Source organism: Rhineura floridana, chromosome 3, assembly GCF_030035675.1.
Source record: "Rhineura floridana isolate rRhiFlo1 chromosome 3, rRhiFlo1.hap2, whole genome shotgun sequence".
Taxonomy (NCBI): domain Eukaryota; kingdom Metazoa; phylum Chordata; class Lepidosauria; order Squamata; family Rhineuridae; genus Rhineura; species Rhineura floridana.
Window position 1 is genome coordinate 225,889,192 of NC_084482.1, and position 25,009 is coordinate 225,914,200.

Genomic DNA, 25,009 nt, shown 5'->3' on the forward strand with positions numbered 1-25,009 from the left:
AACTATAACTCCCATCAGCCCCATCCAGCATGGCCACTGGATGGGGCTGATGGGAGTTGTAGTTCAAAAAAGTAACTTTTCCAAGCTCTGCTAGTAGTGGTGGATTTCACCACTAGATACCCTGATGCTGAAGCCCGAAGGTCGGGATTTCCTCACAAAGTGTTAACCGATAAAGGTAGTGTCTTTATGGGTGAGGTGATGCAGTGTATGTGGAAGTGCTGTGGGTTAAAACACTTAAAAATGACCACATATCACCCAGCAATTAATGGGTTAACTGAGAGATATAACGGTGTGAATGGGAAAGTATTGAATGAGATCAGAAAGGAAGTGGAAGATATGTTAGAACTAGGTGTGATTAGGGAATCAATGAGTCCCTGGGCCTCAAGTATAGTGTTGGTGCCGTAAAAAGATGGAACGATCAGATTTTGCATTGATTATCGGGCCATCAACAAAATCACAGTCCCAGATGCTTATCCTATGCCTAGGGTAGACACAATGTTAGAACTATTGGGAGCAGCAACAATTATCTCCACAATAGATCTGTGTAAAGGGTTTTGGCAGATGGAGTTAGAAGAACAATCCAGAGCCAAAACTGCCTTTAGTACACCAGATGGGTTGTTTGAGTTTGTAACTCTACCCATGGGGCTTAGGAACTCACCAAGTTCTTTCCAAAGACTTATTAACACAGTTTTAAGAGGCATGTCAAATTTCGCTATGGCCTACATAGATGATATAGCCATATTTAGGAAGTCAGTGCCTGAACATGTACAACACCTGACAGCAGTGTTTGAGGCACTTAAGAAGGCTGGGCTAACTATCAAAGCCAAGAAATGCCAGTTTGGGGTGAATGAGGTGATTTATTTAGGACATAAGGTGGGGAGTGGCCAGATAACCCCCTTATGGAGCAAAGTCAAGACAATACAGTCTTGGCCCATTCCCTTAACTAAAAAACAAGTAAGGGCATTTTTAGGTGTGGCTGGTTTTTATCGGAAATTTATAAAAGGATTTAGGGAAATAGCAACCCCATTACATGATTTGACAAAGAAAAAGTGTGCTGAGCGTGTGTTATGGACTGGAATGTGTCCAAAGGCTTTTGACCAATTAAAACAAGCATTGTGCCAAAGCCCTGTGTTAGTAGTGCCAGATTTTGAGCAGCCTTTTATCGTGGCCACGGATGCATCGGATTTAGCTCTTGGAGTCGTTTTAATGCAGGAGAGAGAAGGCACCAGGCATCCTATAGCATATTTAAGTTGCAAACTGACAGCAAGAGAGAAAAACTGTTCATCTGTGCAAAAGGAATGTCTAGCAGTCGTGTGGGGCCTGAGCAAGCTACTTCCATATGTGTGGGAATGAAGATGCATGGTCGTGACTGATCATCGCGCATTGCTGTGGCTGGATACCATGCGAAACAATAACACCATGCTGCAGAGGTGGTCCTGGGCGTTGCAGGAATATCAGGTGGACTTTGTTTTTATAAAAGGAAAGGACAATGTGTTGGCGGATAGACTTTTGAGGCAAGTGGCCGGGACTGCAGTCACGTGATCCAGACATGGGACTCAAAAGACACTCTACCCCTGAGTGACTCACCAGTGTAATTAGTGCGTCATATTAGTCCTGGATCAAGAGTAATACTGTGCTTTTATTTTAAGGGGGGGGGGAAATGTGATGTTCCTGTATGTGAATGTAATGTAAATATGGTAAGTGCAGGTTTATTATAGGAAATATGGTAAGTGGAGTGAGTGAGAAGGGGAAGTACATGGGCTGTAGAATGCTGGATGAGGATTGGCTGTGTGTTTGAATGGCTGAGGGTATAAATGAGAGGATGACAGTTGAGTCGTGGGGGTGTTGGACAAGGTGGTGGGGGTTGGAGAGTTGGTGGGGGTTGAAGAGTTGTGTAGAGAGTAAGAGGTGGCTGTTGAGAGATTGGATTGGGAGTTCTGAGGCAAATATTAGGAATTAGGAACATAAGAGAAACATATATGAAACCATATGCTTGTCAATGAAATCTATAAGTAATCTTGTTATTCCTAGTGTTATCAATATACATTTTTTTGGTTTACTTAAAGCCTGATTCCTTAGCTGGGGTGTACAGATCAGGGGGGGAGGCAGAGTAACCAAGGCTGACAAGAAACAGTATCGAATGGTGGTAGCGGCGAAGGAAGAGATATTGTATCAACATTCAGTACCACAGAGCAACCCAGAGCTGTGAGCTTCATAGGCAAGAGGCTTCAGGGGGTTTGGGAATTACCTAAACACACAGACACAAGGTATCAAAATAGCCAGGAAGAGACTAAGGCACAGTCTAGAGGCTATATTGGGTACACAGAGTGTTGAGTAGTGTGGCCTAGCAGGGGGATCTTTTGAGATCTGTGCTAGAGCGGAGACAGGTAAAAATAAACATGACAATCCTGACTTGGGGTGGCCAGAGGTAGGCTACACATCATAAAGTGGGCCTGACAGAGGTGAGACATCTCTAGTGGTCACAGAGAAGGGAAGGACATCACAGAGAGCCATGTTGGTATGCCACTTTGAGCTTCTTGGAGGAAAATTGGGATATAAGTGTAATAAAAAAAAAATGGAAATGGACTGCCTTCAAGTTGATTGCGACTTATGGCAACGCTATGAATAGAATCGGTCTTGGATGAGACCGATTATCTGGATCCATTTCAGTCGGGTTTCAGGCCTGGTTTTGGCATGGAAACAGCCTTGGTCGCCCTGTATGGTGACCTTTGTTGGGAGAGAGAGACAGGGGGAGTGTGACTGTGTTGATTCTCCTTGATCTCTCAGCAGCTTTCGATACCATCGACCATGGTATACTTCTGGGAAGACTGGCTGAGTTGGGAGTGGGAGGGACTGCATGGTGGTGGTTCTGCTCCTACTTGGCAGGTCGGCTCCAGAAGGTGGTGCTTGGGGAACATTGCTCGGCACCCTAGACTCTCCAGTAGGGGGTTCCTCAGGGGTCAGTTCTGTCCCCCATGGTGTTCAACTTCTACATGAAACCGTTGGGTTTGATCATCCGGAGCTTTGGCGTGCGTTGCCATCAGTACGCTGGTGACACGCAACTCTACTTCTTTTCATCTTCTTCAGGTGAGACTGAACCAGTGCCTGCTTCCGACAATGGACTGGATGAGGGCTAATAAACTGAGGCACAATCCAGACAAGACTCAGATGCTCCTAGTGCGGGGTTCTTTTGACCAGATGATGGATGTCCAACCTGTATTGGATGGGGTTGCACTCCCCCTGAAGGAGCCGGTTTGGAATTTGGGAGTTGTCCTAGAACCATCTCTGTCACTTGAGGCTCAGGTAGCCTCGGTGGCACGGAGTGCCTTCTACCAACGTCAGTTGGTGGTCCAGCTGTGCCCCTATCTGGACAGGGATAACCTGGCTTCAGTTGTCCATGCTCTGGTAACCTCCGAGTTAGATTACTGCAATGCACTCTACGTGGGGCTGAAGACAGTTCGGAAACTGCAGCTTGTGCAAAATGCAGCGGCCAGATTGGTAGCAGGGACCAGATGGTCTGAACATATAAAACCGATTCTGGCCTGCTTGCATTGGCTGCCTGTATGTTTCTGAGCTTGATTCAAGGTGCTGGTTTTGACCTATAAAGCCTTACATGGCTTGGGACCACAATACCTGATGGAACGCCTCTCCGGATACGAACCCACCCATACACTATGTTCAACATCTAAGGCCCTCCTCCGGGTGCCTACTCTGAGGGAAGCTCGGAGGATGGGAACAAGGGAGAGGGCCTTCTCAGTAGTGGCCCCCAAATTATGGAATGATCTCCCATATGAGGTGTGCCTGGTGCCAACACTTATCTTTTCGGTGCCAGTCAAGACTTTCCTCTTCTCCCAGGCATTTTAGCATGTGTTTTAAAATTGTTTTTAAATTTTAAATTGTGTTTTAAATTGTTTTTAAAAGATGTGCTTTAAATTTGTATATTTGTTTTTAATGTTTTTAGTTGCTGTAAACCGCCCAGAGAGCTTTGGTTATGGGGTGGTATATAGATATAATTAATTAATAAATATTAAATAAATAAAATAAGCGGTATTCGGAGATGGCTTATCATTGCCTTCCTCGGAGGCTGAGAGGCAGTCACTGGCCCAAGGTCACCCAGGGAGCTTCATGGCTGTGTGAGGATTCTAACCCTGGTCTCCCAGGTCGTAGTCCAATGCTCTAACCACTATGGCACACTGGCACTCTTAAGTAAATCAACATTTTTCTTTGTTTAAAAAGCACAACCATGTTATCTCTATGAGAGAAGGCAGATTACACCAAACCTATATTCTTGTGGTGCTGGCTAACAGTTTTTTTTTTTCTTAACCTGGTTACGGACTAAAGATACAGAATGGTCATTTGGTGCTGCTTAACTAGGGCTCATGGGCAGGAGATAGTGGTGAACCTGAAATCCCATCAGAAGTGGCATCCCCTTCAGGTTAAAAAGGGTGTAGATAGGTAAGTGTGAGATAGAAGGGGTGGCAGAGAGACAGGGGGCAGTTTTGCAGCTGGGATTACACAGGCAGAGCAAGTGCAAACTCTCAGGAGACTTGAAGACCTCTTGGTCCTGCAGGGGCCGTCTCTGAGGATCTGCTGTGGCAGAGCAGATCTTCCACCTTGTCCAGGAATGGGAAACTACATTAAAGTCAACCTAGCCCAGAATTCCTATTTCCAGCAGGTGACAGACAGCTACCACGGAAAACCCCCAAACGTAGGTAGAGTTACGTTTGAAAGTCTTAATTTTAATTAATTCCAATATAACAGGCTGTGATCTTGGCAGAGAATAGCTGTTCCATCTTTTGGCTTAAGGTGCATTATTTGTTTTGTTCTTTCCGTGTACTTGTTGGATTTTATTTCGCTGACAAACACTTTCTTATTGTTCCCCTTCCCCAAAATTCATTTCTGCATAATTTGCTTTTAATTTCTCTTTTCTTTCTTTATGCTCCCATCTTTCCAAGTTGAGATGCGCCTGTTGGTCTCTTGCAGATGCTGATGTATTTTAAATAAATTTTCCAGTCAGCTTCCACTTTCTGGCCACATCTGCTCACCAGCTCTTGGCTATTGGAGCAAATTATGGACCTCGCTTTCAGCAGGAGGGGCTGGTTGTGTCTGTGCAGGAGTGTCCGAAGGCTGTCCTGTGTTGGAGTTTTCAGTTTACTAGTTTTGTGGAAACATGCTTCTGTATATACACATACATTACACACAACATACATAATACAGACTGACAACAATAGACTTAAATTGGATAGGCAAACATATATAACGGCTACAGAACTCTCTCTTGGTCTGTTTTAACTATTAGACCTCTGTATTAAACATTCCAGTTGAAGATTCCTGACCTGAGCTAGGCCTCAGTTGGCACAAACGTTTCAGGGGTGTCGAAAGGGCTCACTGTGGTCAACTAGGGCAACTTCCAGACTTTTCTAAACATCAGCGAACTCTCCAGAAAGTGTGTGATAAACTACATTGTCAGTAATGGGTTGAATTTATGAGGAGGGGAGAGAAATTGCTTGGCCAATGGCGTTATCGTGTTTAGGAACTCAGGAAGGTGCCTTATACTGTCACATCCATTGGTCCATCCAGCTCAGTATTGTCTACACTGACTGGCAGCAGCTCCGCAGGGTTGCAGGCAGGCCCTCTCTCCCAGCTCCACCTGGAGATGCCACTGGGGATTGAACCCAGGACCTCCTGCATGCAAAGCAGATGCTCAACCACTGAGCTACAGCCGTTCCCTCTTGGCATTCACAAGCAATAATATTTGGTGCAATACCGAGGGTTGAAAAGGTATATTCCGGAACCATCCAGGCCATGGGGGTGTATTCCACCTGTGGACTCCTTTCTCTTCTACTGTGCTTTAATTTCTTTGGAGGGGAAGGTCTGGCTGCAAAATAAACAGCCCAACCAGCATTTGCCTCTCTGTGTGTTGGATGAGTATTTGCCCAGATGTTTTTGCTGAACCCTCATTTTTTGGACGGGGACCTTTTGGCCCTGCAGATGCTGTTGGGCTCCAACTCTCACCGTCCCTCCCTATTGGCTGTGCTGGCTGCAGCTGATGGGAGGTGGAGTCCAATAACATCTCAAGGATCAAAAGTTCCCCACGTGATCTGGGGTGTTCAATGTGGTCAAGCGGCACAAAGACAACTGGGGACTGAAGTGGGTGCCAAAGAACTGACTGGGTCCATCTGGTGAGTGAGCTGAGATGGAGCAATTTGCTTGAGTGTTGGGAAGAAGCAGGTTGGGAGGAAAACTAAGACAAGACTATAACTTTTTCATTTTTAAGAAGACTGACATGCAAAGTCCCAGACCTACACAGGACAAAACTCTGCTAAAAATGTAGATGGAGATAAGGAATATGAGAATGGAACGGAAGGAAATCGCTCACAAATGCTAAAAGTGAAGTGTGAAGGAACGAGGCACAAGGAAGCTCTGCCAAAACATTAAAACTCAACCCTAAAACAACAGTTGAAAAGGAACTCTCAGCCACCCCTGGCCCTACAACTAAGGAAAGGGGTGGGTGGGAAAGGGGGGGTGACTTATTGTTCTAATAATAAATACTGTATCCACTCAAACAAAAAAAGGAACAGGCATAAATATGGCATGAAAACAAAACAAAGGTGGTGGATGGTGAGTATATGACGTTGTTGGTAATCAAAATAGGAAGTGATTGGAGGGAGGGACATTGCCTCCCCTCCTCCCCAACCCTTTGAGGCATCCTGCTCAGGAGAGATTGAACTTGCAAAGGAGCCCAAGTGAAAGACAAGTGTGATTTGCATCAACATCCCTAAAAGCGCTGTGAGTAGAAAGCCATGTGTAAACCCCCCCTCTGATTGTGATGTGTGTCAATCAAGGAGCACTCCAGCCTCCCCTCCCTCCAATCTCCTTCAGCATTGAAAACATGGGCCTGTCTGTGGGAGGAGTCATAATCCCAAGATTCTCAGCTTTCCTTTTAATGAAAGTCATGAGAGATGCTCTTGGAGGTCACTGATCCATAGGGTGGCCATAAGTCATTGTCGACTTGGAGGCACATAACAACAAATTTCTAGCATTTGTGGAACTTGAGATATGAGGCAAAACACAGAAGCATTATTTCCCTTTCTTGTGTAAGGAATTAATCCATCTTTTGTTTGGCCTCCCTCTTTTTCTACTCCCTTCTGTTTTTCCCAGCATTATTGTCTTTTCTAGTGAATCAGGTCTTCTCATGATGTGCTCAAAGTATGATAACCTCAGTTTAGCTTCTAGTGATAGTTCCGGTTTAAGACATCAATTCTGAAATTCAAGATCATCTGAGCTCTGCGAGTGCCGCATACTCCCGAATGAAGCATAGAGTGTTCAAGCATCGAGATATCTGCAGGGAGGCCAAAATACTTATTTACAAAGCCATTGTACTACCAACCTTACTGCACACCTGTGAAACATGGACCAATTATAAATGCCAAAACGCCAATTTCAACTTCTGGAAAGATTCCACCAATGCTGCCTCTGGAAAATTCTGCAAATTACTTGGAAAGATATACGGACTAATGTTAGTGTTTTGGAAGAAGCAAAGACCACCAGTGTGGAAATAGTGATCCTTCAACGTCGCTGAACTGGCCATATTGTTCAAATGCCTGATCACCGTCTTCCAAAGCAGCTGCTACTCCCAACTTAAGGATGGAAAATGAAATATTGGTGGGCAGCAAAAGAGGTTTAAAGATGTTCTTAAAGTTAATCTAAAAAAATGTAACATGACGATTGAGAATAGGGAAGCTTTGACCCATGAGCGTCCCAGTTGGAGGTTGGCTATTACCAAAGATGCTATGGACTTTGAAGAAGCACAAGCACAGAGCAAAAGGGGCAAACGATCTAAGCAGAAGGCATGTCAAGCAAATCCTCATCACGCCTATCTTCCATCTGGAAGGAGGCTGTGTGGATCTAGAATTGGCCTCCACAGTCACTTATGGACCCACTGTTAAAGATGTTATCTTGGAAGAAAATCTTACTCGGCCACAGTGATTGCCGAAATCAATTTGTTCTAACACCCAATTATTTGTCTTTTTTGCAGTCCATGGTATCTGCAAAGCTCTCCTCCAGCACCACATTTCAAATAAGCTGATTTTTCTCTTATGCATTTTTTTCACTGTCCAGCTTTCACATCCATACATAGTGATTGGGAAAACCATGGTCTGAATGATCCTGACTTTAGTGTTCAGTGATACATCTTTGCATTTGAGGACCTTTTCTAGTTCTCTCATAGCTGCCCTCCCCAGTTCTAGCCTTCTGATTTCTTGACTATTCATTGTGGCAAACACTTGTTGACAAGTAAGATTTTCTTCCAAGATAACGTCTTTAATGGTGGGTCCGTTAAAGCAGAACTATCACTACAAGCTAAAATGATGAAACTGAAGTTATATTTTGGACACATCATGAGAAGATATGATTCACTAGAAAAGTCATTAATGCTGGGGAAAACAGAAGGGAGTAGAAAAAGAGGAAGGCCAAACAAGAGATGGATTGATTCCATAAAGGAAGCCACAGACCTGAACATACAAGATCTGAACAGGGTGGTTTACAACAAATGCTATTGGAGGTCACTGATTCATAGTGTCGCCGTAAGTCGAGATGGACTTGAAAGTGTATAACAACAAAAACAGGATAGACCCCTAGTTTCCTTAAGAAGGTCTGACCACATTCCATACTTTTTATCATTGCTTGCTTGTGTGCTTTCTTTTATGAGAAATAAGGTTCTCATGGTAATGGGAACTCTTTCCACACTCCATACATTTATATGATTTATCTACTAGAGAGAGGTGGGGAGCCAATCTTAACCTGTGAGGCCATTTTATAGTATAGACAATACTGAGCCAGGTGGACTGATGGATCTGACTCAGTCGAAGGCAGCTTCCCGTGTTCGTAAACACACTAACTCAGGCCTAACTCAGGTCAAGAAGCCTGAACCAGAGTGGTTGAAACAGAAATCTAATACTTTAAAAAGATCAAGAGGAGCTCTGTAGCCATCATATGTTGGCCTAGGCCAATTTAAGCCGATTGTCTTAAGTCTGTATGTATTATATTTACTACATGCTACATATATGTATATGCTGCAGCATGTTTCCACAAAATTGGTAAATGTAAAACTGCAACACAGGGCAGACACAACCAGCCCTCCTGCTGAAAGGGAGTCTTTGCCAATTAGGGAAGAGGTTGGCGACCAGATACGGCCGGGTTAAAGTCGGAAGCCGATTGGAAAAGATCTCAAGGGCCATACATTTAAAGCACATCCACTGCACATTTAAAGCACGTGATTTCCCCAAAGAATTGCGGTCATTTTATAAGCTTCTCTGGTGAAGAGCAGCTAAATTAACAGGGGGATGTTTTAAGGAAGCTCCGATTCAATTTCCCCTCTGCTGCAACCAATCCACCAGCAGGGGCGTTTGTTTTCCTTCAGGGTAAGCCTTGAGAGTTTAGGGTTAGGAAGCAGAAAAAGAGGAGCCCGGGCAACTGCACACAGCCTCGTAGTAGCTCCGAGGAAGGACGGCGCTCCTCTGTCCCTGAGCCCGCGGAGACGACCAGGGGGCTCCTCCCCCGGCTCCGACACGTGCAGGAAGCAGTCCGGTCATGCTGAAGGTGTGCTCTCCGCCGTAGCTCTATGGTTTTCTGCCTTCGAAACGGAACCGAAGTGTCGCTGGAACAGGTTTCGAAGGGCCATCAGCGCAGCTTAAAGAAAGGGAGGGAGGCAGGGGGATTTCTCGAGGGGCGGGAGATATTCCGAGGGGCGGAGTTGTGGCAGTTGAGACCCTCCAGGAAGGGGAAACCCGCGTGGTCGGACCCCCGGGCAAAGGGGAGGCTGGTGCCTGGAGAGGACAAAGAGGTAAGGGGGGGTAATTTGCCTCTTTTTTGGGGGGGGAAGAAGTGCCCCCTCCCAAACGCCCCTCGAGGAATCCAGGTTTGCATTGCACAGCCCTGTTTAAATCTTCTTGCCCTGTAGAGATCTACCCGCCCCCGGCCCATGGGATGGGTGGCCAGCAGGTCAGCTTGGGTGGCGGTGGTGGTGGGGAGGACACAGCCTTGCTTGGCTGGGAAAAAGAGCTTCCCCCCCCAGGAAGGAAAGGATCCCTCACCAGGACTCCACCAGCTGCTCTCCAAGCCTCCCCCCACCGAATGTGCAGGCTTTTGATTGGAAGCTCTGCCGCTCTCCCCCCTCTGAGCTCTGTCTAGTGGGGGGGGGAAGAAGCCTCCTTTGGTTGGGGGGAGGGGGCGTAATTGGCTGCAAGGCTGCCGGCAGAGGCTGGAGGGAATGGACCGCGAAGGTCCCCTTCTACCGAGCGGCTTCCCGCTGACCTCGGGCTATTCATCCATCCCGTTCCAGGTGCCTCTCCACCGTGCGGTCCCCGGGGTGGGCTGCCTCCGTCCAGGGCGGGGAGGAGAAAGGCAGCGCTGGGCACGGGGAGGCGCCTCGATGCTGGGCTACTTCTGGCCAAGAAGTCCCGACGTGCGTGTGGGGCGAGGGGCGCCCTCCTCCCGGCTGACGGCCAGGCCGACTCTCCAGCACAAGGGAGGGAAGTGGGACTGGCCCCACCGGGGAGCAGGCTCAGCCCCGGCCCCTGTAGGGAGGGGTCCTGGGGACACCCCGAGGTCCTCGACCCGAAGCGCGCCGGAAGGGTCCCTTTAGCTTAGTCTCTGAGGCTGCGGGATGCCGCAGCTGCGCCCCCCGAAGGCGCGGCGCCACCTTGTGGGCGTCACAGGACGCTCCTCCGGCTCTGTCTTGAGTCCCAAATCAAGAATCGGAGCGCTGTTGACCTTGGAGAAGGCAGCTGTTCTCTGGGCCCTTTTCAGACCTCCGATCTGAGTCCCCCTGTCAGGCCACGAGGAGGAGAAATGCAGTGGTCTGTAGATAAGGAGGCTGCAATTGGTGACATTTAGGGGGTCCTTGTAGCAGAGTTTTTCTACTGCTCCTGCTGAGATTTTGGTACAAGTTAGGATTTTTTGCTAAGTCAGCCACGGAGTTACCTTTTCCTCGCCAAATCTTCCCTCTTCCTTTCTCCTCCAGGCTTGGTGTCCTTTGAGGAGGTGACCGCCTGTCTGTCCAAGGAGGAGCGGACTGTGCTGGATCCAGGCCAAAGGGCTCTCTAGAAAGACGCCTTGCTGCGGATCTGTGGGAATGTGACTTCTCTGGGTAGGGATCCTTCTGTCTGTCCCATCTTTAGTATGGCTGAAAGGTTATTGGTAAGGCTGTGGCCAGTAAGTCTGCCCTGGCCATTCTGAGCCTTCCTGTGTCACCGTCTTCTGGCCTGGCAAGGACTGAAGGTACAAGAGCAGTTTCTCTCTATTCTGGGTCTTCTCGTCCCGTTGCTGTGAGGGGAAGACTTCTGCCTTCTCCACTATACCAGTGTGGGCAAGACTTAATCTGACAGTGCTATGGCCACTGTTTCCAACTGGTTTGACACCACTTCTTTCTGTCATCTGGTTCTGGGAGCCACTTAATCTTATGTCTGTCATGATCACTGTGTCCCAAAATCCTTGAAACCCCAAAACCAGCTCTGCAACGTAGAACACTGCTGAACACCACAGCTCTTTTTCAGGCACCCTGCAGTGACCAACTTCACCAGGGCTGGTAAATAATCAAAGCCAGCCCTATCAGGTAGGCCATGTTGCTACCAACACTTCTGTCCACCAGTTTGGGCCTGGGGACTCTCAAACTTTACGTTGAACAGACATGCTTAGGATTCCAAAGAGGCAAGTGCTAAAGACCAGACTCTTTGCTTCTTGGAGCCCCAAGCAAAACAGCTAAATGGTAGCACATATCCCAAAGGCCAAGGTACTGGTTTTGCTACCCAAGGCTTACAATATGAGGTGGCTTTATTAAAAATATAAGTGCATATAAAAGAGCAACATGAAAATCCTGAACCCAGAACACCCACAAGGCACAGGTAGAAATCTCCAATAAAGATCAAAGGGCGGTTGCAAATTGAAGCTTATGATGAAATATTGACTATTCCTAACACTAAGACACTTAACAAAGCTTAGGATGGTTCTGACTCTTGTAAGAAAAGGCCTGGCAGCAACAGCTGAGGGTTCTAATAGCCAATCAGGAGACCTCTGGAAGGTGGACTATTCCAGGGCCTCTTCCTGCCTTCTCATAGGTGCGCTCGCACAGCTGGGGACTCTTAGGTCACAGTTGCACCAGATATTTATTCCACTATTATTCCACTTTAAATACTTATGGCTTCCCCCAAAGAATCCTGGGAAATGTAGCTTGTGAAGAGGGCTAAGAGTTGTCAGGAGGCTCCTCTTTTCCTCAGAGAGCTACAATTCCCCGAGTGGTTTAACAAATCAATCCCTCTTCCAAGGGGACTCTTAGAATTGTAGCTCTGTGAGGGGATTAGGCGTCTCCTGACAAGTCTCTGCACCCTTCTCAAACTACATTTCCCAGGATTCTTTGGATGACGATGATGGTTTAAAGTAGAATAATAGTGGAATAAGTGTACAGTGTGAATGCAGCCTGTGTATGTGTGGATGTCTTAATCCTGAGCTCATGGCTCCTCTAGTGAGGAAAAACTGCTTCTCAGCAGAAGGATATTACCCATATGGCTGCATTCCAGGAGCAAGTTGTTACCCAGAATTCTTCATGGCAGAGCCATGTTTTCAGCCCAAAAGAACAGGCTTTCTTGACAAAGTCCACGGTGGCCACCCCTCTGGTCAGTTGAATGGCCACCTGTTCTAGGGCACAGTTAGTTAAGATTTGTAGAAATTTCTCTTCTTGGTTGTGACTGGAACGTGCATGTTGCCAATCTGTGTGCGGGCAGTTGAAGTCACCCATTGCTACATTTTCTCGTTTGATTTAATTTTCATCTCAAGTTCACATTGACACATCCTCAGTGCTAAATTATAAGGCATTACAGATCTAAAGCATTGATGCAGAGTGGAGGTACCTTTCTGAATTCTTCATTACCTGAATCACAAGGCTATCTGGGCATAAGCAATGTGTGAGCCTCACGGATGAGAAGACTGACTAAGTGCTCAAAGTAAAGAATGTTTACATTCCTTTTTCCTTTGACAAGCAAAAGAATATAAGTTTGATACATTCCTAAGCTTAATCACTTAGTATCACCATTCATTGGTAATGTGCCCAAGGCATGGGCGGCAGTATAGTGATCCCAATTCATAAACAGGGTTCAGATTCTGACCCGAAAATTTTTCGCCTGATAAGCTTTATTGATGTTGCTGCTAAGTTGTATGCTAAATATTTGTTGGGGAAATTGCACTCTTGGGCTAATGAGAACATGATTATCGTGGAAGAACAGGCAGGATTTATTAAGGGAAAGTCAACCATGGACCATTGCTTGACATTGCTCCACTTCATCCAGAAATATTCCTGTCATAAGAGGATTAGTTGTTACTTTTGTCGACTTTACATCTGCCTTTGACTTCATTGACAGAGAGAGGCTTTGGCAAAAACTTGCCTCCACAAACATCGATCGACAACTCCTTTGCCTGTTACAAATACTTCATGCCAACACGTTTCTTAGGGTTAGGTTAGGTGCAAATGGTCTGCTTTCCGATGCGGTCCCAACAAAGAGAGGCGTACGCCAGGGTGGCCTCCTGGCCCCGTTTCTCTTCAATTTTTATATTAATAATATTGTCAATGAACTTACTGGCCCTGCCTTTTTCCCGCCTTCGATTTTAGATTCAAAGGTCTCGGTGCTGCTTTATGCTGACGATTTAGCTCTGATTTCCATCATGCAGATAGGCATGAGGAGGCTATTAAGAAGCCTGTGCGCCTTCTGTATGAAGGAACACTTAGAAATAAACTACTCCAAGACTAAAGTGGTAGTCTTTGGCAGGAACATTGTCACATATGGAAATTAAATGAAAAACTTATACAACAACAACGCCCCTGTAAGTATTTTGGTCTTACCTTTACTTCCACCCCCTCATGGAAACCACAAGCTGAGTTTTCCAAATTGAGGGCCTCCCATTCCATTCATTTGCTACTGCACTTTTTTAAATTCAAGGGAGGCAGTTTGGTACCACCCATACTGGAAGTGTTCCAAAGGAAAATAATACCTGTGTTGCTTTATGGTGCAGAGATCTGGGGCTATACCAATATGAACACATTAGAGAAAGTTCAAAATGCTTTCCTTCGCACACTATTGGCAACCCCAAAAGGCACGCCTGTCTGTCTCTTGAGGTTAGAGACAGGTTTGTATTCCTTAGAAGCTTCGGCTCATGCAGCTCTGACTAGTCTCCATGGATGACTCTCAGTTACCAAAAAAATGCCTGCTTGAACAACTACAAAACCCCTTGCAAAATAATTGGCTAAACAGGACTAAGTCGACCCTGGCTTTCTATGGGATAAGTATAGAGTCCCCCCCTTCCCATGTTTCCACTCATGCTAAATTGTTATTGAAGGATAGAATATTTCTCTCCTCTAAAAGATGGGATCTTCATGCTTCTACGCAGTCGTCTTTTTCTTATTGGTTCCCCATGTATAAATCTTCTTTTATTCTGGAACCATATTTTTTCTTCCTAGATGCGCCATGGCTGAGGAGAGCCTTTACTGCTTTACGCTTCCAAACAATGCCCACAGCACTCCTCACAGGGAGATATGATAACATCCCTATTTACCTCCGCTGCTGTATATGTAACTCAGGCAAAGTGGAGGATATTCTCCACTATTTGTTGAGCTGCCCTCTTTACAAAGATCTGAGGGCTAAGTTATTAATTTATTAATTATTTATTAATTAAACTTATATACCGCCCGACTAGCAATAGCTCTCTGGGCGGTGAACATCAAAAAATACAATAAAATTACTCAATCTCATAAAACAGAATATATAAAAACTGTACAAACTGAAATCAGATTACAACAATTTAAAATTAAATTAACTTAAATTAAAATGCCTCAGAGAAGAGGAAGGTTTTAACTTGGCGCCGAAAAGATGATAGTGTCGGCGCCAAGCGCACCTCCTCGGGGAGACTGTTCCATAGTTCGGGGGCCACCACTGAGAAGGCCTAGATCTTGTCACCACCCTCCGGGCCTCCCTATGGGTTGGGACCCAGAGGAGGACCTTCGTAGTAGACCGTAGTGAACAGGCGGGTTCATATCGGGAGAGGCATTCCGACAGATATCGTGGTCCCTCGCCGTATAAGGCTTTATAGGTTAATACCAACACTTTGAATTTTGCCCGGAAGCATATGGGAAGCCAGTGTAGGTGAGCCAGAACAGGTGTTATATGCTCAGACCGCTTGGTTCTTGTTAGCAGTCTGGCCGCTGCATTTTGCACTAGCTGTAGCTTCCGAACCGTCTTCAAAGGTAGCCCTACGTAAAGCGCGTTGCAGTAGTCCAGACGCGAGGTTACCAGAGCATGTACCACTGATGTGAGGTCTTCGTTACTCAGATAGAGACGTAGTTGGGCTGCCAACCGAAGTTGGTAGAATGCATTCCGGGCCACCAAGGCTACATGAGCCTCGAGTGAGAGGGAAGAGTCTAAAACAACTCCCAGACTACGAACCTGCTCCTTTAGGGGGAGTGTAACCCCGTCCAGGACAGGGTATATATCCACTATCTGATCAGAGAAACCATCCACCAACAGCATCTCAGTCTTATCAGGATTGAGTCTCAGTTTGTTAGTGCTCATCCAGTCCATTGTCGCGGCCAGGCGATGGTTCAGCACATCGACGGCCTCACCTGAAGAAGATGTAAAGGAGAAGTAGAGCTGCGTGTCATCAGCGTACTGATGACAACGCACTCCAAAACTCCTGATGACCACACCCAGCAGCTTCATATAGATGTTAAAAAGCATGGGAGACAAAACTGAACCCTGCGGGACCCCACATTGGAGAACCCACGGTGTCGAGCAATGTTCCCCAAGCACTATCTTCTGGAGACGACCCGCTAAGTAGGAGCGGAACCACTGCCAAGCAGTGCCTCCGACTCCCAACTCCACCAGCCTCTCCAGAAGGATACCATGGTCAATGGTATCAAAAGCCGCTGAGAGATCAAGGAGAATCAGCACAGTTACACTCCCTCTGTCTCTCTCCCGACATAGGTCATCAAACAGGGCAACCAAGGCTGTCTCAGTGCCAAAACCAGGCCTGAAACCCGATTGAAATGGATCTAGATAATCGGTTTCATCCAATAGCGCCTGGAGCTGGTCAGCAACCACTCGTTCCAAGATCTTGCCCAGGAATGGAACATTCACCACTGGTCTGTAGCTGCTGAAATCCTCTGGGTCCAAGGAAGGTTTTTTCAGGAGTGGTCTCACCGCCGCCTCTTTCAGACAGCCAGGGACCACTCCCTCTCGTAAAGAGGCATTAATCACTTCCTTGGCCCAGCCAACTGTTCCATCCCTGCTAGCTTTTATTAGCCAAGAGGGGCAAGGATCCAGCACCGAAGTGGTTGCACGAACCTTGTCCACGTCCTCGAACTGAACCAACTGAAACTCATCCAACAAAACATGACGAGACTGTGCTCCGGACACCTCATTAGGATTAACTGCTATTAAGTGGGAGTCTAGGTCCCGGCGAATGCAGAAGATCTTATGCTGGAAGTGCTCAGCAAACTCATTACAGCGGGCCACCGATGTATCTACCATGTCCTGTAGGCCTGGATGGAGTAGGCCTTGAACCACTCTAAAAAGCTCCGCTTTGCCCCTATCACCCATCTGATTGATAACAGGCCTACCTTGGAACAAGTCTGTGTCCTTTTAGCGGGCACGGATATTTTTATAACTAGATAAGTGGCAAACTTCGCTTTTGCAGCTGGGAAAATTAGAGCCAAGTTTCAAAAGAATGTAGGATCCTGAATAGTGGTTGTTAGTGTAGAAATGTTTCATTTGGTCGGTCTCCACCTCTTCATACATGTTTTAGTATCCTTGATTGTACAGGACTGTATGAATATTGGTTTTTAATTTAAAATTTTAATCCTTTTAATCCCTAACCCTTTCATATTTACTATTAATATTTGTATTCTGTTTTGTTATTTGTATATCATTGCGGCGGCCTTTGGTCATGAGCAATGAAGTATTACCTACCTACCTACCATTCATTATCACAGAAAAGCAAAACCATTCTAATAGTAGGATGGTACATTCCTCAGATATCTGGATATTTGAAAGAAATGCAATTCACTAATAGGCAAAAACCCTTGAGGTTTAAGAACGTACCTGTAGCAAACAGACATTTCTATCAAACATTAAAAAGCAGGGAAATTGGGCAGCTATAGTAAATGCACCAGGGGAGCAGAGACCTGACCTCCTGTCTGAGATATTGGACTGCCCTACAAATTTGTAAATATGCAAATACAATTTGGGTTGGTCTGTCACAGTGCAGTCCACTTCCTGTGTAGCTTGGAAGAATTTGGTAACAGGTGGATACTGTGTGCTGTACTTGATGTCCTTTTGGACACAGCAAAATGGCCAGGTTGTAGCCCTAAATCACCAGTTTGGGCCGACTCAAATCACATATTCAACTGTACACTATAGCCAGCGGGGATTTTTCACATTCTGCAGTGTTAATATCCCCCGCATGCCATTCTGATGCTTCTCATAACCTCATTTCAAAACAAAACCTTACAAAACTTATAGTTCTGAACTCAGAAACACTTGCTTAACAACCTCTCAATTTTCATGGCGATACACAAAACAGTCAGAGAGAATCGAGAGTTCACAGTCTAAAAAGAGGGAAAAAAACTCAGAGCCCTTTTGGACTTTTTTCTGCCAGAGTTCCCATAATCTGTTGAAATTCATTAAAAATCAGCCATGTTCAAAGGGTACCTGTAATTGTAATATTGACCTTGCCCCATCCTCTGACCTCCATCTTCTGCAGTTTAAAAGTTAAAAAAATGCCTGGCTGATTTTTAATTAATTTAAGAAATGCTCAGTAAGGACCAACTGTCTGTGTTGTAAAAGCCTCACAGCTACACCTAACTTGATCTCACTTGAGACAGTCCTGGCTTCCCCCAAAGAATCCTGGGAAGTGTAGTTTGTGAAGGGTGCTGAAAGGAGACTCCTATTCCCCTGAGAGAGCGCCAGTGGCCAGAGTGGTTTAACAGTCAGCCACTCTGATTGAAGGTCTTTGAGGGGAACAGGGCGTCTCCTAGCAACTCTCAGCACCCTTCACTAACTACACTTCCCAGAATTCTTTGAGAGAAGCCATGATCGGCTTTGATCCATGGGTTTGGGAGAAGCCATGATAAATTGTTTTAAATTGTTTTTAAAAGATGTGTTTTTAAATTTGTATATTTGTTTTTCATGTTTTTAGTTATTGTAAACCGCCCAGAGAGCTTCGGCTATGGGGTAGTATATAAATACACTAAATAAATAGATAAATAAATAATGATTGTCCAAAGTGTAATAGAGGTCTGGTGTGGATATGGCCAGGGACAGCTTTGTTTTAAATTTGGGTGGGAGGTAGGGTTGCCAGGTTCAGGGCCTGAGACTGATCCTGTATCTTTAAGAGAAGAGAAAGTCAGCCAAGTGCAGGTATTCTTGCAACATTGTAATGGGAAAAACCACAAGGTAGAATTCTCCCTTCCCCCAGCACAACTTTGAAAGATACAGAAGACGTCTTGGTTGGCAGGCCCAGCCTGGTCAGTTTTACCTATCCTAACCATGATTGCAAAGGCGTAAATCTGATTCAACTCAGTAATCATACAAATGATCAGACCTGCCTTTTCCCTCTTTCCCCTTTCCTCTCCCTTTCTCCTCCCCTCCCCTCTTCCTTCTTCTGCCTCCCCTGCCCACTCCAGCCCTCCGTCCCTCCCCCGTCAGTTTTACCTATCTTAAGCATGATTTCACAGGAGTAAATCCCACTGAACTCAATAAACATGCAAATGACCACATCTGTCCTTCTCCCCTCCCCCTCCTGCCTGCTCCCATCTCAGTCCTCCCCTCTGCCTTTCCATCCCTCCCTCCTCCTCCTCCCTTCCCCATCCCCTGTGGTCAGTTTATAATAATAATAATAATAAATTTTATTTCTAGGCCGCCTATCTGGCCGCACAAGCGGCCACTCTAGGCGGCGTACAAGATAAAGTAAAATGCAACATACAAACTACATAAAAACCCAAGAACTACAATATAAAACGAAACCGAACCCACCCATAGCTAAAACCAATGGCACCCAAAAGAAAACAAAAACAAAAGACAAAAACCCAGGCCACCTCAGCCAGCCGGCTTATGTATCCCTCCAAAGAGGGACAGGTGATGGAAATTAGTCACAGCTGGCTGGGTACCTGGGACCTGGTCCTGCAGGAGGCACGTCTGCCAGGCAGCAGTCCCACTGGGAAGGGTGGTGGAGGTGGTGTTCCAACAGCAGCAGCAACAGCAGCAGCAACAGCAGGCTCTCCTTCCCTGGGTGGCGATGTTCTCCTTCTTCCTGCAGGCACTGGGTCTCCCAGGCCACCTCACCTATCCTAAGCATGATTGCTGGGTGTGTGTGTGTAAATCCCACTGAACTCAATAAGCATGCAAATGTTCAATCTATTCTCAGCAAACTTGCACAGGATCCCATTTCTTACCTCCCGGATTAAAAAGCAGGGAAATTCAGTAATAGGCAAAAAACCTTGCAGTTTAAGAATGTACCTATAGCCCACAGATATTTCTATCAAACTTTAAAAAGCAGGGAAATTGGGCAGCTATAGTGAATGCACCAGGGGAGCAGGAGACCTGACCTCCTCTCTGAGATATTGGACTGCCCTACAAAGTTGTCAAAATGCAAACACCATTTGGGTTGGTCTTTCACAGTCCAATCCACTTGCTGCGTAGCTTGGAAGAATTTGGTAACGTGCCTCTGAGCACATGGTGAGTTGTGGCAACACCTGTAATCAGCCCAAATAATAGAAAGAAGATATGTCCTGTGCTGATCTTGTTTTAGCAGGGGTGAAGCAACATTATTAAGACAGCTGATATAGTTCAGATGGTCACTTTAAATATGTCTCATCTACTTTGCAATTTTAGTGAAGTTTCCTATAGGAAATCATTGCTTTTATTTCTATGACTATGTGAAGTACAGCAACACTTTGCAAAATTTTTACTAAAGAAACTCCAAACATAATTGTGGAATAATGGCACTGACTTCTGCAAAATAGTCTCCAGTAGACCTCAGAAGTGTCTCAATTTGCACAAGAGAAAACAGTGGGAGGTGAAATATATTCTAGCAAAATTCTAGGTGTGCTCTATGTTTTTAATTGACTGTGCCCACCTTGCCTTAAATAAAGTGGTTTAAACATAGCAGGGTGAAAATATGAATCCTCTTTTTCCCAACAGCTAGAGTCATTGCTGAAGTAGCAACATATTGTAATCAGTCTGATTTTACTTCAAACTGCCGTTTCAGATTCAACTGTTAATGCACCCAAAATAGAAATAGAACATAACCTCCAATATCAAACACAAAAGGCTGTCTTCGCCATCACATGACAATGACCAATAAAAAGGCTTTGAAATTAATAAAAATACATTTGACACAGATTTCTAGGATGAATAAGGAGGGTGGGGCATTTTCTGGTTTAGATTCCCTGCAGAAACATTAGTAACACAGGAACGAAGCAAAGTAAGAAGAATACCAACAAACATACAAAAATATAGTTCTCCATCTTTGGAGATGGCAGGTGTTGCCACCACTCACCATATGCTCAGAGGCATGTGTTACCAAATTATCCCAAGCTACACAGCAAGTGGATTGGACTGTGAAAGACCAACCCAAATTGTGTTTGCATTCTGACAAATTTGTAGGACAGTACAATATCTCAGAGAGGAGGTCAGGTCTCCTGGTTCCCTGGTGCATTCACTATAGGTGCCCAATTTCCCTGCTTTTTAAAGTTTGACAGAAATATCTGTGGGCTATAGGTACATTCTTAAACCACAAGGTTTTTTTGCCTATTAGTGAATTATTATATGTTTGCGTATGCCGATTTCAGCCTATTCTCCTAGATCTGTATGTATAATGTAAGCTACATGTAACATATGCGTATATAGTGAAGCATGTTTCCACAAAACTGATATATTTTAAAACTCCAACACAGGGCAGAAACAGGTAACCTCTCTTCTGAAAGCGAGGTCCTTAATTTGCCCCAGTAGCCCAGAGGCTGGTGACCAGATATGGGCAGAAGTTGGAAGCTGATTGGACAATTTATTTAAAATACATCAGCAATAGACCAGTGTGTGCATCTCAATTTAGGAAAGATGTGAGCATAAAGAAAGCAAAGAGAAATATCTTCTGGATATTTGAATGTAGAGAAGCAGGTCATTGTGTTTCATCCCTGATCCAATCATTTCTCTGTGCCTTGAAATCCTAACAGGTTTTTCCTTTTCTTTCTTATTTGCCCAAACAGGTGAAAGGCAGGAAAAAAGCATTATATGGATTCCTTTGTGGTGTCTTTGTAAACAAGCAAGCACAAAGTGGGAAAAGAGACATCTGGGAATAGAAGTGACTTAAAAGGCAGAAGAAAAATCAATGAAAGAGGAAATCCTGTACTTTGTAGGACGCTGTTATCGATGAACTCTGGATCCCCTAGGAAGATCACTAAGGGAAAAGAAAGGGAAAGTGTCCAGTGTAGGAGAAAATATTAAAAAATAAGCCCAAGTAAAATTGTGGCACCTACAAGGGGAAAAAACATATCAATGCATGGAGTGTGAAAAGTGTTTCAACTCTCACCAGCTTACTCCACATGAAAGAACCCATATAGAACAGAAAGCATATGAGCACAAGGAATGTGGAAAGAGGTTCAGCATGAGCTCTCACCTTATTTTACATCAAAGAACTCAGACGGGGAGAAATGATATGAATGCATGAGTGTGGAAGAAGCTCCAGTCAGAAGGGCCACCTTACTCAACATAAATGTGTGCATGCAGAGGAGAAACTGCATGAATACCTGTAGTGTGGAAAGTCCATCCGTATAAGAACTCAGCTTACTTTATATCAAAGAACCCATACAGGGAAGAAAACGTATATATGTACTGAATGTGGAAAGAGCATCAGCATGAGAAATAAGCTTACTTTACATCAAAGAATCCACACAGGAGAGAAACTATATAAATGCATAGAGTGTGGGGAAAACTTCAGTGGTAGAAGTGTTCTAACTGTACGTCAAAGAATCCACACAGGAGAAAAACCCTATAAATGCATAGAGTGTGGGGAAAACTTCAGTGGTAGAAGTGTTCTAACTGTACATCAAAGAATCCACACAGGAGAAAAACCCTATAAACGTGCAGAGTGTGGAATGAGCTTCAGTCAGCGGCATCACCTTACTTCACATCACAGAACCCACACAGCGGAGAAGCCATATAAGTGTCTGGAGTGTGGAAAAAGTTTCAGTTCTAGTCAAAGCCTAGCTTCCCGTCACAGAACCCATACAGGGGAGAAGCCATTTAATTGTCTGGAATGTGGAAAGAGTTTCAGTCACAGTCATAGCCTTTCTTTACATCAAAGAACCCACACAGGAGAGAAACCATACAAATGCATAGAGTGTGGCAAGAGCTTCAGTCAGAGCCAACACCTTACTTCACATCACAGAACCCATACACAGGAGAAGCCATATAAGTGTCTGGAGTGTGGAAAGTGTTTCAGTTGTAGTAAAAGCTGTTCTTTACATGAAAGAACCCACACAGGAGAAAAACCCTATAAATGTGCAGAGTGTGGAATAAGTTTCAGACAGAGGCCACACCTTACTTCGCATCACAGAACCCATACAGGGGAGAAGCCATATAAGTGTCTGGACTGTGGAAAGAGTTTCAGTCACAGTAGTAGCCTTTCTTTACATCAAAGAACCCATACAGGGGAGAAACCATATAAGTGTCTGGAGTGTGGAAAGTGTTTCAGTCATAGTAGAAGCTTTTCTTTACATCAAAGAACCTACACAGGAGAGAAACCATATAAATGCATAGAGTGTGGAAAATGTTTCAGTCAGAGCCAACACCTTTCTTCACATCACAGAACCCACACAGGGGAGAAGCCATATAAGTGTCTGGAGTGTGGAAAGTGTTTCAGCTGTAGTCGAAGGCTTACTTTACATCAAAGAACCCACACAGGAGAGAAACCGTATAAATGCATGGAGTGTGGAAAAAGTTTCAGTTGGAGCCAAAGCCTTACTTCGCATCATAGAACCCACACAGGGGAGAAGCCATATAAGTGTCTGGAGTGTGGAAAGTGTTTCAGCTGTAGTCGAAGGCTTACTTTACATCAAAAAACCCACACAGGAGAGAAACCGTATAAATGCATGGAGTGTGGAAAGAGTTTCAGTCGTAGTGGAAGCCTTTCCTCCCATCAAAGAACCCACACAGGAGATAAACCGTATAAATGCATAGAGTGTGGGAAATGTTTCAGTCAGAGCCAACACCTTTCTTCACATCAGAGAACCCACACAGGGGAGAAACCATGTAAGTGTCTGGAGTGTGGAAAGAGTTTCAGCTGTAGTCGAAGCCTTACCTTACATCATAGAACCCACACAGGGGAGAAGCCATATAAGTGTCTGGAGTGTGGAAAAAGTTTCGCTCGCAGTAGAAGTCTTACTTTACATCAAAGAACCCACACAGGAGAGAAACCGTATAAATGCATGGAGTGTGGAAAGAGTTTCAGTCGTAGTGGAAGCCTTTCCTCCCATCAAAGAACCCACACAGGAGATAAACCGTATAAATGCATACAGTGTGGGAAATGTTTCAGTCAGAGCCAACACCTTTCTTCACATCACAGAACCCACACAGGGGAAAAACCATATAAGTGTCTGGAGTGTGGAAAGAGTTTCAGCTGTAGTCGAAGCGTTACCTTACATCATAGAACCCACACAGGGGAGAAGCCATATAAGTGTCTGGAGTGTGGAAAGTGTTTCGGCTGTAGTCGAAACCTTACTTTACATCAAAAAACCCACACAGGAGAGAAACCATATAAATGCATACCGTGTGGGAAATGTTTCAGTCAGAGCCAACACCTTTCTTCACATCACAGAACCCACACAGGGGAGAAACCATATAAGTGTCTGGAGTGTGGAAAGAGTTTCAGCTGTAGTCGAAGCCTTACCTTACATCATAGAACCCACACAGGGGAGAAACCATATAAGTGTCTGGAGTGTGGAAAGAGTTTCAGCTGTAGTCGAAGCCTTACCTTACATCATAGAACCCACACAGGGGAGAAACCATATAAGTGTCTGGAGTGTGGAAAGAGTTTCAGCTGTAGTCGAAGCCTTACCTTACATCATAGAACCCACACAGGGGAGAAACCATATAAGTGTCTGGAGTGTGGAAAGAGTTTCAGCTGTAGTCGAAGCCTTACCTTACATCATAGAACCCACATAGGGGAGAAACCATATAAGTGTCTGGAGTGTGGAAAGAGTTTCAGCTGTAGTCGAAGCCTTACTTTACATCATAGAACCCACACAGGGGAGAAACCATATAAGTGTCAGGAGTGTGGAAAAAGTTTCACTCGTAGTAGAAGTCTTACTTTACATCAAAGAACCCACACAGGAGAAAAAACATAGAAATGTACTGAATGTGGAAAGACCTTTAGTGCGAGCTGCAAACTTACTTTGCATCCAAGAACACACACAGGAGATAAACCATATAAATGCATATAGTGTGAAAAAAAGTTTCAGTCAGAGCCAACCCCTTACTTCAAATCACAGAACCCACAGGGGGGGGAAACCCATACAAGTGTCTGGAGTATGGAAAGTGCTTCTGTCATAGTCAGCAGCTAACTTGACATCAAAGAACCCACAGAGGGGCAAAACCATAAAAATGTTTTGAATGTGGAAAGGTTCAGTGCGAGCTCTTACCTTAATTTGAACCACCAGTATCGTCTTACTGCACACCAAAGAACCCACACAGGGAAGAAAGCAACAATGCATGGAGTGTGGAATGAACTTCAGTCATAGCAAAAGCAAAGGAAGTGGCTGCATCATGGCCCTGCTTTCAGACTATGGCCTTGCAACATTTTATCTGCTCCTAGAAACGGTTGACATGGATGATTTTGAACCCAACTTCCAGAGTATTGATTTCAGCAACAAGGAAACCAAATTCAGAGTCAGCTAATGTCTGGGATAGGTGGA

General features: G+C 45.1%; 1 protein-coding gene across 4 annotated transcripts; it reads left to right on the forward strand.

The window, feature by feature from the left end:
• The first annotated feature begins 9,398 nt into the window (after positions 1–9,398).
• LOC133381803 (zinc finger protein 91-like) lies at positions 9,399–24,529 on the forward strand. Of its 4 annotated transcripts, none has more exons than XM_061621272.1 (3): positions 9,399–9,600; positions 11,024–11,149; positions 21,305–24,529. In XM_061621272.1, exon 3 carries the CDS (start codon positions 21,953–21,955, stop codon positions 24,440–24,442), a length of 2,490 nt encoding a protein of 829 aa, XP_061477256.1. In that variant the 5' UTR covers positions 9,399–9,600; positions 11,024–11,149; positions 21,305–21,952; the 3' UTR covers positions 24,443–24,529. The 4 variants fall into 4 exon arrangements, with proteins under 4 accessions (XP_061477256.1, XP_061477257.1, XP_061477255.1 ...); XM_061621271.1 differs by lacking the exon at positions 9,399–9,600 and adding an exon at positions 9,624–9,844; XM_061621273.1 differs by lacking the exon at positions 11,024–11,149.
• The last annotated feature ends 480 nt before the right edge of the window (positions 24,530–25,009 follow it).

Excerpts from the sequence above, each read along its gene's own strand:
- LOC133381803 (XM_061621272.1), top strand. The coding sequence starts at position 21,953 with ATGAGAAATAAGCTTACTTTACATCAAAGAATCCACACAGGAGAGAAA.